This window comes from Corvus hawaiiensis, chromosome 2, assembly GCF_020740725.1.
Source record: "Corvus hawaiiensis isolate bCorHaw1 chromosome 2, bCorHaw1.pri.cur, whole genome shotgun sequence".
In the NCBI taxonomy this organism is placed as follows: Eukaryota; Metazoa; Chordata; class Aves; order Passeriformes; family Corvidae; genus Corvus; species Corvus hawaiiensis.
Genome location: NC_063214.1, coordinates 50,701,090 through 50,717,120, shown reverse-complemented (window position 1 = coordinate 50,717,120; position 16,031 = coordinate 50,701,090). Strand labels below are relative to the sequence as shown.

General features: G+C 50.7%; 1 protein-coding gene across 1 annotated transcript; it reads right to left on the bottom strand.

The window, feature by feature from the left end:
* Positions 1 to 2,134: 2,134 nt before the first annotated feature.
* SHISA2 (shisa family member 2) lies at positions 2,135 to 7,624 on the bottom strand. The gene is made up of 2 exons (XM_048295550.1): positions 7,222 to 7,624; positions 2,135 to 5,139 (listed from the first exon to the last, which is right to left on the bottom strand). The coding sequence occupies exons 1-2, from the start codon at positions 7,514 to 7,516 to the stop codon at positions 4,586 to 4,588; spliced, it is 849 nt and encodes a 282-aa protein (XP_048151507.1). The 5' UTR covers positions 7,517 to 7,624; the 3' UTR covers positions 2,135 to 4,585.
* Between the last annotated feature and the right edge of the window lie 8,407 nt (positions 7,625 to 16,031).

Below are 16,031 nucleotides of genomic sequence, written 5' to 3'. Positions count from 1 at the left end.
ACACCCCAAGGTGCTGAGACAAGACATCACCTGTGCCAACCTCACCTCCAGGGCTTGCTACACAGGCCAGCACTATACAGTGTTTAGTGCAGAGCAGCCACACCATAGTGTTGGCTCACCTGAGGCCTTCTCACTGAAGCCCACACTGGTACTTTGTGGCACATGGTCCAGCACGATGGGCATATCCCCATTGCTGAGGCACAGGAGGCTGTTACAGCACCAGTGAACTGGTGTTATCTGATCATTCAGGCTGCACAGGAATACTGTCACAAGGATTAAATGCTCTGCTACGGGACAGGGGACACTGTGAGCCTCCAGGGTGGCATGGGCCTCATGGAACTGGCTCCACTCAGTGTAGATGGAGAAGGGGAGAAAGGATGGCACAGGCTTATGTGATTTGTTCAGTCCATTTTCAAGTGATCCTGGGCAAGAAAACATTGTAAACCCCACTGAGGACAGAGAAATATTTAAAAAGAGACCTACAGAGAAGCAGGAAATATGAGGAGGAAACAATAAACATATGGGGAATAATATTTAGTAATAACTTCAGTGGGAGGAAAAGAGTGGAAAAGCAGAAAATCTGGAGGGAGAAGAAGAGGTCCAGCAAGACCAAAAGTGAGCAAGCAGCAAATCAGATATTTTGCAAGGGCGATGCTGAGGTTAATGTGCTGAGCTGAGACCTGCTCCCTGGCTCATTCCCCTGTGGGCCACATGTGAGCACTGGCCCCGAAGTGTACCAACCTCCACTGTCCCCTAATGACCATGGCACAGCTGGTAGCAGCTGTACAGGGGCACATCAACCCCTGCTGAGGGGCTCTGTCCCCTGATGGGCCCAGCTCAGAGGTTAAGTCATTTCAGAGTGTTTCTTCACGTGTGTGCTGGGAGGGGGTCCTGTCACTGTCCATGGTGTCCTGCTGTTCCCTGCATGCCTTAGTGGTTCGGGCACGAGCTTGCCCCCAGCCACCTCAGGGCACCACTGCGCCCACAGGTCCCCTTGTGAGGACACCACCAGCATGGTGTTGTGTGCCATGGGGAAACCAGCACCAGCCCAGCCTGCGCGGGGTTTGCTGCCTTCTCCCTACCCTCACCACTGCTTGCTGTGCACACCACCTCCAGCACGGCACAAAAAGAAACCAACTGCCAAGGGCAAAGGAACTCCACACATAAAAACACAAGAAAAAGCTTTAACACAAATTGTTGGCCTCTCCTGCTGCGCAGTACTCGTCACCTCAGCACATCTGCTCCAAGCCATGGCTGACCTCCTCCTTCCCTGCCAGCTTTCTGCTTCCAGCCATGCTACCTCACCTCCCCCTAACACCAGGAAGCTGTGGCATTTTGGAATGTGCTACATACAGCCTGACTAAGGCTGTGTTTTTCCCAGACTGTTCTTTCCTACTTATTTGAGTCATAAGCATGCAGATACAACAATCACCTAATTTCCTATCTGTGCCCTTTGGCTCCCCCAGCCACCCACCTGCCCACACTGCCAGCATCACCAGCAGCAGAAGGGGGCAAACACCAGGAAAGCAGAGTGGCCTTGTCCCAGACTGAGCTGTGCCCACTGGCACAACGGGGCCTTGGTTTTGGTCTCGCTTACAAGGATGGAGTTTGCTCTAGCAAGAAGGGTCCCCATGCAGAGGAGAGTGGGAACAGCACAGCCACTTACTGAGGGTTATATACTTCAAATGCTCAGCTGGTAACTGCAAATCCAACTGAAACCAAAATCCTCAGAAAATGCTATTTGCTGCAGAACATTTGGCATTCTTTGAAAGGAGGGAGCTTGATGAGCCCATGGGCTCCAGCCCATCCTGCTCCCACCACTACTCCCCAGCCACCCGTGGCCACCGAGAGGTGAGGGATCCCCATCTCAGCTGATGCTCAGATGTCATCTTGCTGCACCCCTTCCCCTCTTGCTGCACACACGCCTCAGAACATGCCTCACTTGGAGCACAGTGTTCAGCCATTCAAGTTCTTGGGTTTACTGTTATTCCTTAAAAACACAGCAAAAAGTCCAAACTCTTGGTTTTGCCAATCTGAAGAGGTGGGCTGCTCAGATGTGCTTTTATAGACACAGGAAAGCAAAGCATTAACTGGGGAAAAAAAAAAAACCCTATGACAAAGCAAACAAAACCAGTCACACCATAAAGTATTTATTAAGAAACAAAGGGGGCTTTTTTCTTCAGTTGTAAGAAACACTTTAAAGCAAGTGCTCTTTCAGAGATTTAAAAGCTGTATCAAATGGTAACATTAGTTTTACATTATTGTACATGACATTTAAAAAAACACCACATCTCACAAAATTCCTTTTATTAGAACTTGAGTTTCTCTGCCTTCAGTTGTAAATTAATTTCTACAGACTTAAATTTAACTTATTCTTTTTTTTTTAAACAAGTAAACAATATACAAAGATTCACCTGAATTTCGTAGGTCAGAGGAGGTGTCCTACCAGGGCCTGTGCAAGGCAGGCAGTGGCAGGGAGCTGACAGTTCCCAGCTGGGCATGGTCACAACCACAAGAAGAGCTGCTTGTCTGGCCATGCAGCGTTGGCCAGGGCTCACCCAGGGCCAAGCACCTCCTGCTCCTGGGGAAGCACCAGCAGCTGCCCCTGTGCCTGATGCCAGCTCAGTGTGACCACACTGCAACGTGGGCAGGTGGAAACCTGCACCCCCAGAGACCAGCGAGCACAGGGGGTCCTTCAGAAACCTGGCAGCACCCAGCTCTGAAGCACCCACTGCCCTGAAGATCCCTGAGCAGCGAGCTGTGCGGGCAAGGTAGGGCAGCATCCAACACCTCCAGCAGCCGGGCACTGCCTTCCCAAGACACCCAGCCTGGCAGGAAAGGAAGCCAGGTCTTGAAAACCAATCTTTCTGTCCAGCCCACTGACTGGGCGATCGCAGCCAGGAACAACAGATCTGGGATAAATTACCTATTCATTGCCCCGTGTCAGTGGCCAAACCATGGCTGCCTGCTGCAGACTGCCTGTGTGTGGCGTGCTTATGAGCAAACCATTGGATTTGGCAATGCGTCTGCACCTTCTGTGTCATTTAAAAACAGACATACAAAACACAGCATCACAGTTATTGCTACATATTGATACAGTATCAGACAATAAGAAACCTTTTGTCATCACTGGTCTGGTTACAGTAATTGCTTGGGGTTTGTACACGGCCTCAAGTCTTCTGTTGCACTGTTTTGGTTGAGGAGCAAATGGATAGAAATGCAGAGACTACATTTTTTAAGAGACAAAGACAGCCTTATTTTGCTGCATTTGGGGTGATATAATTAGAATGATCTGATTGTTTGTTGCCTCTTCACCCTGGAGAGCTGTTTTCCCCAAAAGAAGCAAAGCAGGATGGAACCAACAGCTCCAATGTAGTGTCCCTCCTGTCTGCATCTCACCACCTCCGTGACCCCTGTAACACAGCAAGCACCTTTGTCCTTTGGTTAGGCCTTTTTCCTTATTTTTAAATACAGCTGTGCCTTCCTAGTCCCCTGCCACACAGGTGAAGAAGAGGATGGGTTTCAAATCTCCACCAACCCATTCACATCCCAAATGGGTTCTGTGTAACACTCTCCCACTCCCATAGGGCAGGGCAGGGGACTTGGAATGGGCTTGTGGGGGACAGGATAAAGTCCATTTACCTATAGGCAGACTCCAATGAAAGCAGGCTTTGGGGCTGACACCTTCGTGGCATTCACACGGGTTTACTGTTTCATGGGAAGTGAGGTTAAATCAGGCATGTTTGGAATCACAGTCTGACCTTTCTCTGCCATGGCAGGTTCAGTTCAGATGCTGCCAGCTGTATCAAAAGCTTTGCTGAGTGTCAAGAAGAGCAAGCACCTCGTACCCTGGTTTTAGTAAAATGTTCACAAAGATAAAGTCTGTGCAAACCACTACTGGGTCCTGCTCTTGAGACAAAACCAAATCAAGAAGGGTTGCAAGTGCACTGGAAAGAAGAGCAGAATAATTCACTCTTCTAATTCCTACATAATACAAGGAAAATTGGTCTTTGCAAGACCAAGCCTCTGGTGGCATTTCAACCCAAAGCGGGTGTGTGTAAGAAGCCATGGGGCTGGTACCAGCACCCAGCACAGGGATTGCACTGTTCGGCTCTCTGTTGTGATTGTCTGTAAAGCAACAGGAAACGTCGTTACGGAGCTGGGAGCAGTGAGGTTTCTGAAGTACTGCGGTCTTGTACAGTGTAACAAAACTCTAGAATTAATTAGGCAAATGCTTGTGACCATGTCATACCTGAAGGGCACTTAACGGCTCCAACATTTATCTCACGAGTACAGTGATGTGAAATACATATGCATTTCCAGCGTAATCCTTCGACGCCGTAAATCACGCGCTGGAATGAGAGCGTATCTGGCAATGTTAATTCCGAGATATCATCCTTACAGTTCCTGGCAACAAACCCCGATGGAAATAAATGGTTTATAAACACTGTCTGACATGCATGAGCCTTTCGAAATTATTTACAAGTGGTGTTCTGGGAGCTTTGTTCCAAGGAAGTGTTTCTCCTCCGTTCAGTTCAGATATTAAAATCGGCTGGGTGGGCATGGGGAGGGGAAGGCGTCAGCGCTACACAGTCACAGCTGGGTACATCTTCTGCTCGTTGTTGGTGTGTGGATAGGGGGACTGGATCTGCCTGTAGCCACTCTGCAGGCTGTCCAGGAAGGGGGGTACCGGGGTCAGTGGCATCGAGTCGTGCTGCACAGCGTAGCCCACATACTGCGGGTGCAGGTACTGCCCCTGGTGTGGCACGATCTGCGTGGCCTGCTGGCAATTCAGCACCGAGAAGTTCGTGGGCATGTTAACGTAGACATTATTCATGGTCCCTTCTGGCAAGCAGCAGTTGGTCTGGGACCTCGTCGGTGGGGCTCTGGCCCCTGAGTTGGCGCTGGAGCTGGAGCTGGCAGCTGTGCTCGACTGGCGGGAGGAGGAGCCCCGGGAGGTGCTGGTACTTGGGATCATGGGGATCGTCTCCATCAGGCGGGTGCCCGCAGGGGCTCGACTCTGCTGGGGCTCCTGCTTGGGCCGGAGGCATCTGCAGCAGCAAGCTGCCACCAGTGACCCCAAGATGATGAAGGCGACAAATACAGATCCAACGATAAGGAACGGCACGTAGATGGGCACTGCAACAGCAAGGAAACATTGTCACTGGGGGCCAAGGACAAACCTCGGCAGCTCCAGCAAAAGTTCCCCCTCACCCAAGCAGAGTCCACCTCCTCCCAGCACAGGTCAGTACAAGCAGAGCATTTTATACCAGAATGATGAAAAAGGCCGCTAAACCCAATGGCTTAAATCTCCCTCCTGTTGATGGTGATCTAGTTCATATCAACCACTGCTCCACATTTCATCAAATCATGTCTCCAATATGCCCTACTAGAAGAATCAGGCAAGATACAGATGGGTTTGAACAGTGCCTTAGGGAGATACTTTGGGGCAAGATCCCTGCTGAGGGCTCAGGATCACAGGGTAGTCAAACCCTGGCGCCACATGACATCCCACTCCATGACCAGCCTGCTCTGCCTGTTGTCAGCCTGCTGGGGCAGGGTGACAGCCAGGCAGTGACCAGCCAGGCAGCAGTCACAGGGGCTCTGACACCTGGGGATGAGTGACCCCATTCTGCACTTCAGCCCTGGGTTTAGGGAGAGACCACAGAGCAGGCGATGCAGAGACAGCACCATGCTCCAAAGGGGCAGCATCGCTCCTTGGGAGTCTTAATGAAGGGACATCAGGGCAGAAGGACTGAGGGTGGACAAGGGGTGTGAGCAGAAAGTATGGATGATGCTCATTGGTGGCATCAGGAGCCACCAAGGATTGGAAGCCACCAAGCCTTGGAAGAATCTGGGCTACAGGTACAGATTTGACAGAATACACTTGAGTTGGAAAGGACCCACAGGAATCATCAAGTCCAGCTCCTAAGTGAATGGCCCATACAAGGATCAAATCCACAACAGTGTTACAAGCACCATGCTCTATCCAATTGAGTGAACCCATTCTGCAGTCCCAGGGAAAAAGCTGTTTTCTCCGACTCAGTAAGAAATCTGCAAGGATATATCCAGCAATAACAAAGGGAAGGTGTCTCCCTTCAGTGCTTGTGAATGCTCCCAGCAACATGCCTGGAGATCATCATTTCCACCAAAACCTGGCAGCTCCAAGACTCAGGCAGGGCTACAGATCCCTGCTTGACCCTGTCTGACCCTAAGGCAACCACTGCTAATGACGTGCAAGTTAATCAGTACCAGCATAGGGCAATGGCTCCCAAATCTGCAAAGCAATAAATATTAATTTAAAAAATTAATTGTTCAAAAATGCATTGTTCTCAGAACCGCAAAGGCAAGATTATCTGTCTGCTCAAGACAGAATATTTTCTTGCACAGCTGATTACACGAAGCAAGTTACGATCAAAAGGCCACTTTTTTTCCATCACTTTAGCACTTTTAAACAAAAGGCTATAAAACATCATCCCCACTTCTGTGCTTGGCGCTACAGCAGCTCCTGAGCAGGTGCACACACTAGCTCCACACTGTAATGTGCAAGTTTTCCAAGAGTATATCTGTCCTAATCATAACATCACTTCAGGCTACTTCTCCTGCACTCAGCATGTATGGATGGCAGCAAGGGTGCTGGGGAGCCATCAGGGCTTTTTTAAACAGCAGAAGAAAAACTTGAGTTTATCCTTGAAATTCAGTCTTGTAAAACCAGTCCTAAGTGGGGATATCTGAGCTGAAAGAACATACACAATTACACTGGGGACCAGCCAGAGTCCTTTTGAAATATCCTGTTACTTTTTCTGATCTGCTCATATGAGTTGTCTCATTTCTCCTTGCCTTTTGAATAGGGAGCTCAACCGGGGCTGAGGAACCCGTTCAAAGTGCCGGCAGAGCTGTGCCAGGCCGAGACGGCTGGCCCGGGGCTCAGGGGACTGATGCCACCTGCTCTGAAAGAGACAGGGCTGGGATTTCTAACAGTAAGGGCGGGAAAAGGCAGGCCTTCAGCTTGGGCACTTCCCCTCGGCTAAGAGCCGCCGCCGGGCCCGGCCAGCGCCGACTCCATCCGTCCTGCCCTACGACTCGACGGAGCGGGGAGCCGGCGACAAGTGGGGGGAAGGGGCGGGCAAGAAGTTCGCCGCAAACCCGCGGCGGCTCCCGTCGAGCCGCCGAGCCGGAGACACGCCCAGGGCCATCCTCGCTGTGCCGGGGCCGCCTCACCTGCCGCGCCGTCGGGGCCGTCCTTGCCGGGGCGGCCCGGCTCGCCGCCACCGTGCCGCCAGTCGTTGTCGCAGGCGCCCTGGTCCAGGCGCGCCTCGGCGCTGGAGCAGCAGTACCGGAGGGCGCAGCTGCCGCAGCAGATAGTGGCGTCGCCGCCGTCGAAGCGCTCGGGGCACTGGAAGCCGTCCCGCCAGCCGCCCTGCCCGTCCAGCCAGCCGTGGCAGTACTCGCCGCTGGCCGCGGCCCCCGCCGGCAGCAGCCAGCCCAGCGCCGCCAGCAGCAGCCAGCCCCGCATGGCGCCGCCGGGGGGGCGGCCGCTCCGTCAGGGCCCCCCCGCTACGGGGCAGCGCCGCCCGGCCCCCCGGGGCAGGCAGCCGCCGCGCTGCGGGGACTCTGGCCGCGGGTCCCGCCGCCGCCGCCGCATGCCCGGGGCCGGCCCGCGGGGTGCGGAGCCGCCGCCGGGGCGCACCGGCTGAGCGGCACGGGGGGCGGGGAGCGCCGCTACTCGGCTCTCGCTCCCCGCCGCCGCGCCGCGCCCGCCCGGTCCGCGCCCTCCTCCGCGCCCATGGGCGAGGGACGGCTGCAGCCCGCGAGCCTCTGACCGACTGAGCGGGTCGGGCGCGCCGAGCCCGCGCCGAGCCGCGCTGCTCCCAGTGCGCCCCGTCCAGCGCCGCACCCGCACCACCACTCGGAGCGGGGGGCGCCGCGCCCACCCTTATAGGCGGCGGGGGGCGACCCAGCGCGCATGCGCCCGCCCCGCCCCGCCCGACGGGGCGGCACCAGCGCGCGGGCGGGGGTCGCGCCGCCGCTGCCCGGGACCGCGGGGGACGCGGGTCCCACTCGCTGTCCCTCCGGGCACTGCCACCCACACCAACCCGGCGCTGTGTATCTGTCTCACGACTTAAAAGTCAGTGGCAGCCCAAGGCCGGGCACAAGGATGCACCTTCAGCTGCTGAAGTGTCAAGAAAGTTTATGGTTTCTCGTTCCCTGTGAAACAGCTGTCGTGACACGAACCACAACTCTGACTTACAATGCATTGCATCAAGTGAAAAAATACTTCTTTTAATAAAAAGGCACAAACAAGGGAGCTCTGATAAGTGGTACTGATTTTAAATCCCGCTGTTAAGGCATTTCACTGGGAGGAAGGTGACTGCAAGTGTGTATTTCATTCCTTCAAGCTTTTCTTCTTCATTTAAATTATTGTCCTTCTCCCTCCATTTTCATCCCCTCTTTTGTTCTCATTTCACCCAGTCTTTGACAGCTACAGGCTTTTACTGAGCTGGTGATGTGGAGCACCAGATTCTGGGCAAATTAGGTAAATGCATGCTGTCCCCTCAGCTTCACTGCTGCTCCCAGTGAGTTCTTTCCCAGCTGCTGCCCTTCTTCAGCTCAGCCCATGGCCAGAGCTGTGCTGCTGCAAGGGTAGGGTGCAGAGGTGGTTCCCACACACGTCATGTCTTACCTACCTCAGAGAGGATTAGTGACCCAGAGCAGCTAACCTTTGGAAAAGTTTGCAGTTATCGAGATGGAAATGGGGCTACAGTGCGACAGGTTTTACATCACCCAATCAATCCAGTTAGGTGAATGAGAAGAAACTTGCAGCGATTCAACTGATGGAGTTTGAGATGCTCCATCTCAAAACCTGAGTAGCAGCTCCCCAGAGCTGTCAGCTCCAGCACAAGGAACCCACCACAGCCAGTCCTGGCCAGTGACAGGTTTCATACACTCAGCCCATGTCCCACACAGCACCCATTGCTCAAGACACCCTCATCAGCAATGGGGCACAGGGAGGGGAGGGGATTGCCTGGGAAAGGAATTAGAACCATGAGCTCCGAGCAGTGACGTGCCTTTGGATGTCTGGCAGCCACAAGTGACAGCACAGCAGCTGTTAAATGCCTACATTCACAAAGGTCTTCCTACAATATCATTTTCCTTAAATCTGGGTTAGACACACATTTTCATAATAAGAAAAGCAGCTTCTTGATTCTTTTATACACGGCAAACAAAATATTTTCCCAGCCCCATCCTCTGAGTTGATGGTTCACTGATAACTCAGTAAGGTGGTTCTCTTTCAATAGCAAAAATAGACCATGAGAAGAGAGGTTAAAAGCAGACTATCTAATCTAATCTGTACTCCAAGTTAGGAGTCTTGATCATAACAAAATACCAGTACCAAATCCCCTGCAGAGATTATCTGTAACAGGTACTTTATATATTCAAGATCAGGATTTGTCTCCACTTGCCTGGATAACAGCAGAGATAATAGTGTACCTCATTATGCTTTTGTGAAACTTAAAACATTTGGCACTTTGCAAAATGCTTTAGATCCTATTTAGCAATAGACTAATTAATGGAGTTTGGGGTTTTTTTTCTCACTGTCTTTACAAGCTGGTCAGGTAATATCCCTGTGATTTAAATTTAAAAGCACACAAAAATCCAGAACAAAAATATGTGGAAACATATAAATATAGCAACAGTCTTTTCTACTCTGCAACTTTTTCACTTGCTTTCCTGCATCAAGCAATCTCATTATATGAGTTCAATCTATTTCACTGTAAAATAAACCCATCCCCCAGATTTTGTAGGACACCAAACACATCACATCCCATCAAACTGAGCATAGTACTGCTTTTAGATATAATTGAAATATCATACAGATGCTAGAGTGGGAAAATATTTTTAAAGCCTACATGTATTTAATGACCCTAATGATCACATACTATACAAATCTCTATTACTGCTTAAAATGTCTTTTATTTTTTTTTCTACAAGACTCTGTATTTGTACTACTACTACTACCACGTATCATTTTCTGAGGCCTTAGGGTCAGTAGAAATGTTCTTTGCCATTTTCCAGCCAAATGCCTGATCTTAGGAAAGCAGATACAGTATCTTACTTTGGGAATTTGAACAACTCACCTGCTGTTCTGCTAGTCCTGAAAAATTCTCTCTCTTAGAGCAGGGAAAAGAAGAGTTAAAAGTACTTTTGCTAGTTGTCTGAAACTGATGAAGTGCATTTTCCACATAGTTTTTAACACTCTGAGCTGAAAACTGCTTGTGCAGCAGTGTAGGGGCTGAGTCCATCTGCAGCACATTACAGTGTCAATAGGACCCAGCATCCAGCTGTGGCACTGGCTGTGTGAGAGCAGTACCTGCACACCTGTATGGCTGGGCACAGAGTTGTGGCACAGCTGCCTGTGCCACTGCCCAGCCTGGATGCTGATCCTTGAAGGAAGAGCTGCTGTGGGATAACAGCCACCATATGTTCAAGTGGCTCTCTGAGACTGGTATCTTCTTACCTTGTAAATTCATTCAGTCTCTGCATTGACAGGCATTCTTCTTATTGTAAAAAGGGTACTTTTGCTGTTTTTCTATTACAGTCTCTCTCCAGATGGAAATTTTTCGAAAGTATTTATGTGCTTTCAGAGCATGGTGCTTTGCTTTCCTAGGGTTGGCATGCCTCATGTGCTAAAGTTCTTCGCAAATACAACAGCTCCTACTTCAAAGAAAAGAAAACAGAAATAAGAAAGGCCTGAAAAGAGAGATAACACAAAAGCACATCTCTTATTCTGAACAGCCCCCAGTTCAAGGGGGAAAAATGAGGACAACCCATCTTCAGTCTGAGCTGCTGAGCCATTCACAGCGAGGTACCACAAACATTTGTTGGGGCTGCCTATGCCACATTGGACATGAAGGAAATAAGAGAAAGGACAAATTAGAGGAAACTGTATTAATAAGTTAGAAGCAACAGTTGCTATCCTCCCCTTTGGGGGTCTATTCTACAAATTCTCCAAGATAACACAGCAACACAGACCTCTCACCTTATTCTGTATCTCTGTCTGCTTTGGTTGGAGTATCTCCTAGGGCCAGGAAAAAGAAAACCCTGTGACACGACTCTCCAAGCTGCCGTGAGCTTATGTGGGTGTGTAAGTGGTTCTCTCTGTTAGGGATGTTTTGTTTTCCCTATCGTATTTTCAACCGATGCTGTTGTAGCTTGTCACATTCCTTGATATTTAGAGAGACACAAAACTGGCAGCAACTCCTATTCTCTTTTCTTTATGACCCATTGGGATAAAGTTTAATGGCAGATGGATACTTTCTTCTTTTCTCCTTTGGAATTTCCAGTTTCATTCTTGATAACCTTGTCACTTGGGCACAAGTGAGATTATCTGCTTTCCATTGCCTAGCCCTGGATGCCAAACAGGCGTATATGTACTTTCTCATTTTATTTAGCTCACATACCTACTGCTACATCGTTACTATCAAACAATTTTGCAACATTTTCAGGAATCTTGAAAATCTGGATTTGGGAATTACTTTGGCTCTACTGTTGTGTCCACAACATTGCAAATCAGATTGTAAATTGAAACACAGCCTGAAGTCTTCAGCTAGAACTCATCATCATGGTACTATTGTTTAGGTGACTTGGCATGTAAAAGCCAGGCCATGCTTACACCAAGAGCTGGATTTTACTGCTTTTTGTACACTTCAAGAGCAAAGATTCCTCTTCCTGGTAACACAAAATAAAGGAATTCATTCTAATCTGAAACCCCATGTAGGGGGTTAGTTAGTTTAGAAACAGTTTGTTTTGTTGCTTGTAGGTTTTTTAACTCATAAACAAATCACCTTGGAGTTGAAATCCCTGCATCTTGTCCATTTATCCCAGTGTATTACCTTGCACTTCTCAGGCAAAACTGTATTTCCCGCAGCTAAAGCAATGCCTTGCTGCCCCCATGTGAAGTTAGTGAGAAGAGAAGCATTACTGAAACTCCACTATGGAGTTTATATGGAGAACTGTTGAATTTGAGATCACAATTCATACTGACAGGTTATACCAACACAATTTCCCAGACGAGGATAGTTACCAGAATATATGGGCTTAACTTAGTAGCATTTCCTTTTCTTCTCACCCTGGTTATTAGGTAACTTTTACACTAGTGTACCTGTGGCAAGTATAATTTAAACACAATCAGTACATTTAAGGGTCGAAACTGCCACTCCAGTTGTGGTATTGGTTGCATAAGCTGGACTGGTTTTTATTTTTGCTTAGGGAACATATTTAATATCTAAATTTTAAAATACACGTGTATTCATAGCAAAAGGCTTTCTTTTATTGGCTCTAATTTCCTGGAGAATAATTAGATCAAGATGACCCAAGGAAAAAGAAAACAGCCACAGAATGAGGCAAAGGACTGTAAAAATAGCTTTGAATGAAGGGATATGGAGTTAGCGAACTCTTCAGGGGCTGGACTGTGAAGCTGCAGTGGCTGCAGTGGCATCGAGCACATCAGTAGGCACAGCTCAGCTCCTGCTGTGAATGCTTGCTCTCAGCACACACTGCAGTGACAGAAGGAATCAGTGCTGGCACCACCTTATCACAGCCAGTGCAGACACCTCCCGTATCGCCTGTCTGGCTCCAAAATGCGCTGCTCTCCTGATAACGGGGCTGGGGGATGCAGTTGAAGGGAGGTGAGAGGGGAGCAGTGTCTCCAAGTACTGGGGGACAATTCCCTACAAATTCATGAGTGTAGGAGGAAGTTAGTACCCAGAAAACATCCTCAGTTTCACAACAGCCAAGTCGGAGCAGAGCTTTAGGGAGCATGTTAGCATTGTCAAACTACTAAGACAGCCCTGATTAATACAAATGTAGGGCTCTTCTCCCTCAAGTCTTACAGAATTGATTTTTGGAGCTTCCACTCCTCACACACACCACAGTGTGATGCACAATATATAAAATCCTGGATACAAAGCTAATGTACACATCGGATATGCTGATTATTCATCTGTGCCTAGGGTTACATCTAGGGTTGGAATTCTGCCTAGGGTTACGGTTCAGAAAACAACAAAGCACAGAACCCCAAGGACAGTGAAAATGCGAAAGGCATGCAAAGGCCAGTGAGACACTACACCAACATGGCAGCATTCGTGTCTTCTACGCTATAAAGAGCCTAACCACAATGCTCTTTATTAGGCTGCGCCTAGGGCTAGGGCTAGGGTTACGGTTACGCCTAGGGTTAGGCTTCAGAAAAGCACAAAGCCCACAGCTCCAGGGACACTGACAATGCGGAAGGAATGCCAAGGAGAGCGCGGTACGGCCCCAACATTGCAGCCTCACTGGCTTCCTCATTGGAACCCAACTCAGCCCAATGCTCTTTCTTAGCCTGAGACCTAGGGCTAGGGTTAGGGTTACGCCTAGGGTTAGGCTTCAGAAAAGCACAAAGCCCACAGCTCCAGGGACACTGACAATGCGGAAGGAATGCCAAGGAGAGCGCGGTACGGCCCCAACATTGCAGCCTCAGTGGCTTCCTCACTGGAACCCAACTCAGCCCAATGCTCTTTCTTGGGCTGCGACCTAGGGCTAGGGTTAGGGTTACGCCTAGGGTTAGGCTTCAGAAAAGCACAAAGCCCACAGCTCCAGGGACACTGACAATGCGGAAGGAATGCCAAGGAGAGCGCGGTACTGCCGCAACATTGCAGCCTCAGTGGCTTCCTCATTGGAACCCAACTCAGCCCAATGCTCTTTCTTGGGCTGCGACCTAGGGCTAGGGTTAGGGTTACGCCTAGGGTTAGGCTTCAGAAAAGCACAAAGCCCACAGCTCTAGGGACACTGACAATGCGGAAGGAATGCCAAGGAGAGCGCGGTACTGCCCCAACATTGCAGCCTCAGTGGCTTCCTCATTGGAACCCAATCCAGCCCAATGCTCTTTCTTGGGCTGTGCCTAAGGCTAGGGTTAGGGTTACGCCTAGGGTTAGGCTTCAGAAAAGCACAAAGCCCACAGCTCCAGGGACACTGACAATGCGGAAGGAATGCCAAGGAGAGCGCGGTACGGCCCCAACATTGCAGCCTCAGTGGCTTCCTCATTGGAACCCAATCCAGCCCAATGCTCTTTCTTGGGCTGCGCCTAGGGCTAGGGTTAGGGTTACGCCTAGGGTTAGGCTTCAGAAAAGCACAAAGCCCACAGCTCCAGGGACACTGACAAGGCGGAAAGAATGCCAAGGAGAGCGCGGTACTGCCCCAACATTGCAGCCTCAGTGGCTTCCTCACTGGAACCCAACTCAGCCCAATGCTCTTTCTTAGCCTGAGACCTAGGGCTAGGGTTAGGGTTACGCCTAGGGTTAGGCTTCAGAAAAGCACAAAGCCCACAGCTCCAGGGACACTGACAATGCGGAAGGAATGCCAAGGAGAGCGCGGAACTGCCCCAACATTGCAGCCTCAGTGGCTTCCTCATTGGAACCCAATCCAGCCCAATGCTCTTTCTTGGGCTGTGCCTAAGGCTAGGGTTAGGGTTACGCCTAGGGTTAGGCTTCAGAAAAGCACAAAGCCCACAGCTCCAGGGACACTGACAATGCGGAAGGAATGCCAAGGAGAGCGCGGTACTACCCCAATATTGGAGCCTCAGTGGCTTCCTCATTGGAACCCAACTCAGCCCAATGCTCTTTCTTAGGCTGCGACCTAGGGCTAGGGTTAGGGTTATGCCTAGGGTTAGGCTTCAGAAAAGCACAAAGCCCACAGCTCCAGGGACACTGACAATGCGGAAGGAATGCCAAGGAGAGCACGGTACGGCCCCAACATTGCAGCCTCAGTGGCTTCCTCACTGGAACCCAACTCAGCCCAATGCTCTTTCTTAGCCTGAGACCTAGGGCTAGGGTTAGGGTTACGCCTAGGGTTAGGCTTCAGAAAAGCACAAAGCCCACAGCTCCAGGGACACTGACAATGCGGAAGGAATGCCAAGGAGAGCGCGGTACGGCCCCAACATTGCAGCCTAGGTGGCTTCCTGATTGGAACCCAACTCAGCCCAATTCTCTTTCTTAGGCTGCGACCTAGGGCTAGGGTTAGGGTTACGCCTAGGGTTAGGCTTGAGAAAAGCACAAAGCCCACAGCTCCAGGGACACTGACAAGGCGAAAGGAATGCCAAGGAGCGCGCGGTACTGCCCACACATTGCAGCCTCAGTGGCTTCCTCATTGGAACCCAATTCAGCCCAATGCGCTTTCTTGGGCTGCGCCTAGGGCTAGGGTTAGGGTTACGCCTAGGGTTAGACTTCAGAAAAGCACAAAGCCCAGACCTTCTGGGACACTGACAATGCGGAAGGAATGCCAAGGAGAGCGCAGTACTGCCCCAACATTGCAGCCTCAGTGGCTTCCTCACTGGAACCCAACTCAGCCCAATGCTCTTTCTTAGCCTGAGACCTAGGGCTAGGGTTAGGGTTACGCCTAGGGTTAGGCTTCAGAAAAGCACAAAGCCCACAGCTCCAGGGACACTGACAATGCGGAAGGAATGCGAAGGAGAGCGCGGTACGGCCCCAACATTGCAGCCTCAGTGGCTTCCTCATTGGAACCCAACTCAGCCCAATGCTCTTTCGTGGGCTGCGCCTAGGGCTAGGGTTAGGGTTACGCCTAGGGTTAGGCTTCAGAAAAGCACAAAGCCCACAGCTCCAGGGACACTGACAATGCGGAAGGAATGCCAAGGAGAGCGCGGTACGGCCCCAACATTGCAGCCTCAGTGGCTTCCTCACTGGAACCCAACTCAGCCCAATGCTCTTTCTTAGCCTGAGACCTAGGGCTAGGGTTAGGGTTACGCCTAGGGTTAGGCTTCAGAAAAGCACAAAGCCCACAGCTCCAGGGACACTGACAATGCGGAAGGAATGCCAAGGAGAGCGCGGTACGGCCCCAACATTGCAGCCTCACTGGCTTCCTCATTGGAACCCAATTCAGCCCAATGCTCTTTCTTGGGCTGCGCCTAGGGCTAGGGTTAGGGTTACGCCTAGGGTTAGGCTGCAGAAAAGCACAAAGCCCAGACCTCCAGGGACACT

What these genes read in the sequence shown, in the direction of transcription:
- SHISA2 (XM_048295550.1), bottom strand. Translation starts at nt 7,516, where the DNA reads ATGCGGGGCTGGCTGCTGCTGGCGGCGCTGGGCTGGCTGCTGCCGGCG. An exon ending in CGGCCCCGACGGCGCGGCAG is followed by an intron (nt 5,140 to 7,221) that starts GTGAGGCGGCCC and finishes TTGCTGTTGCAG; the next exon opens with TGCCCATCTACGTGCCGTTC.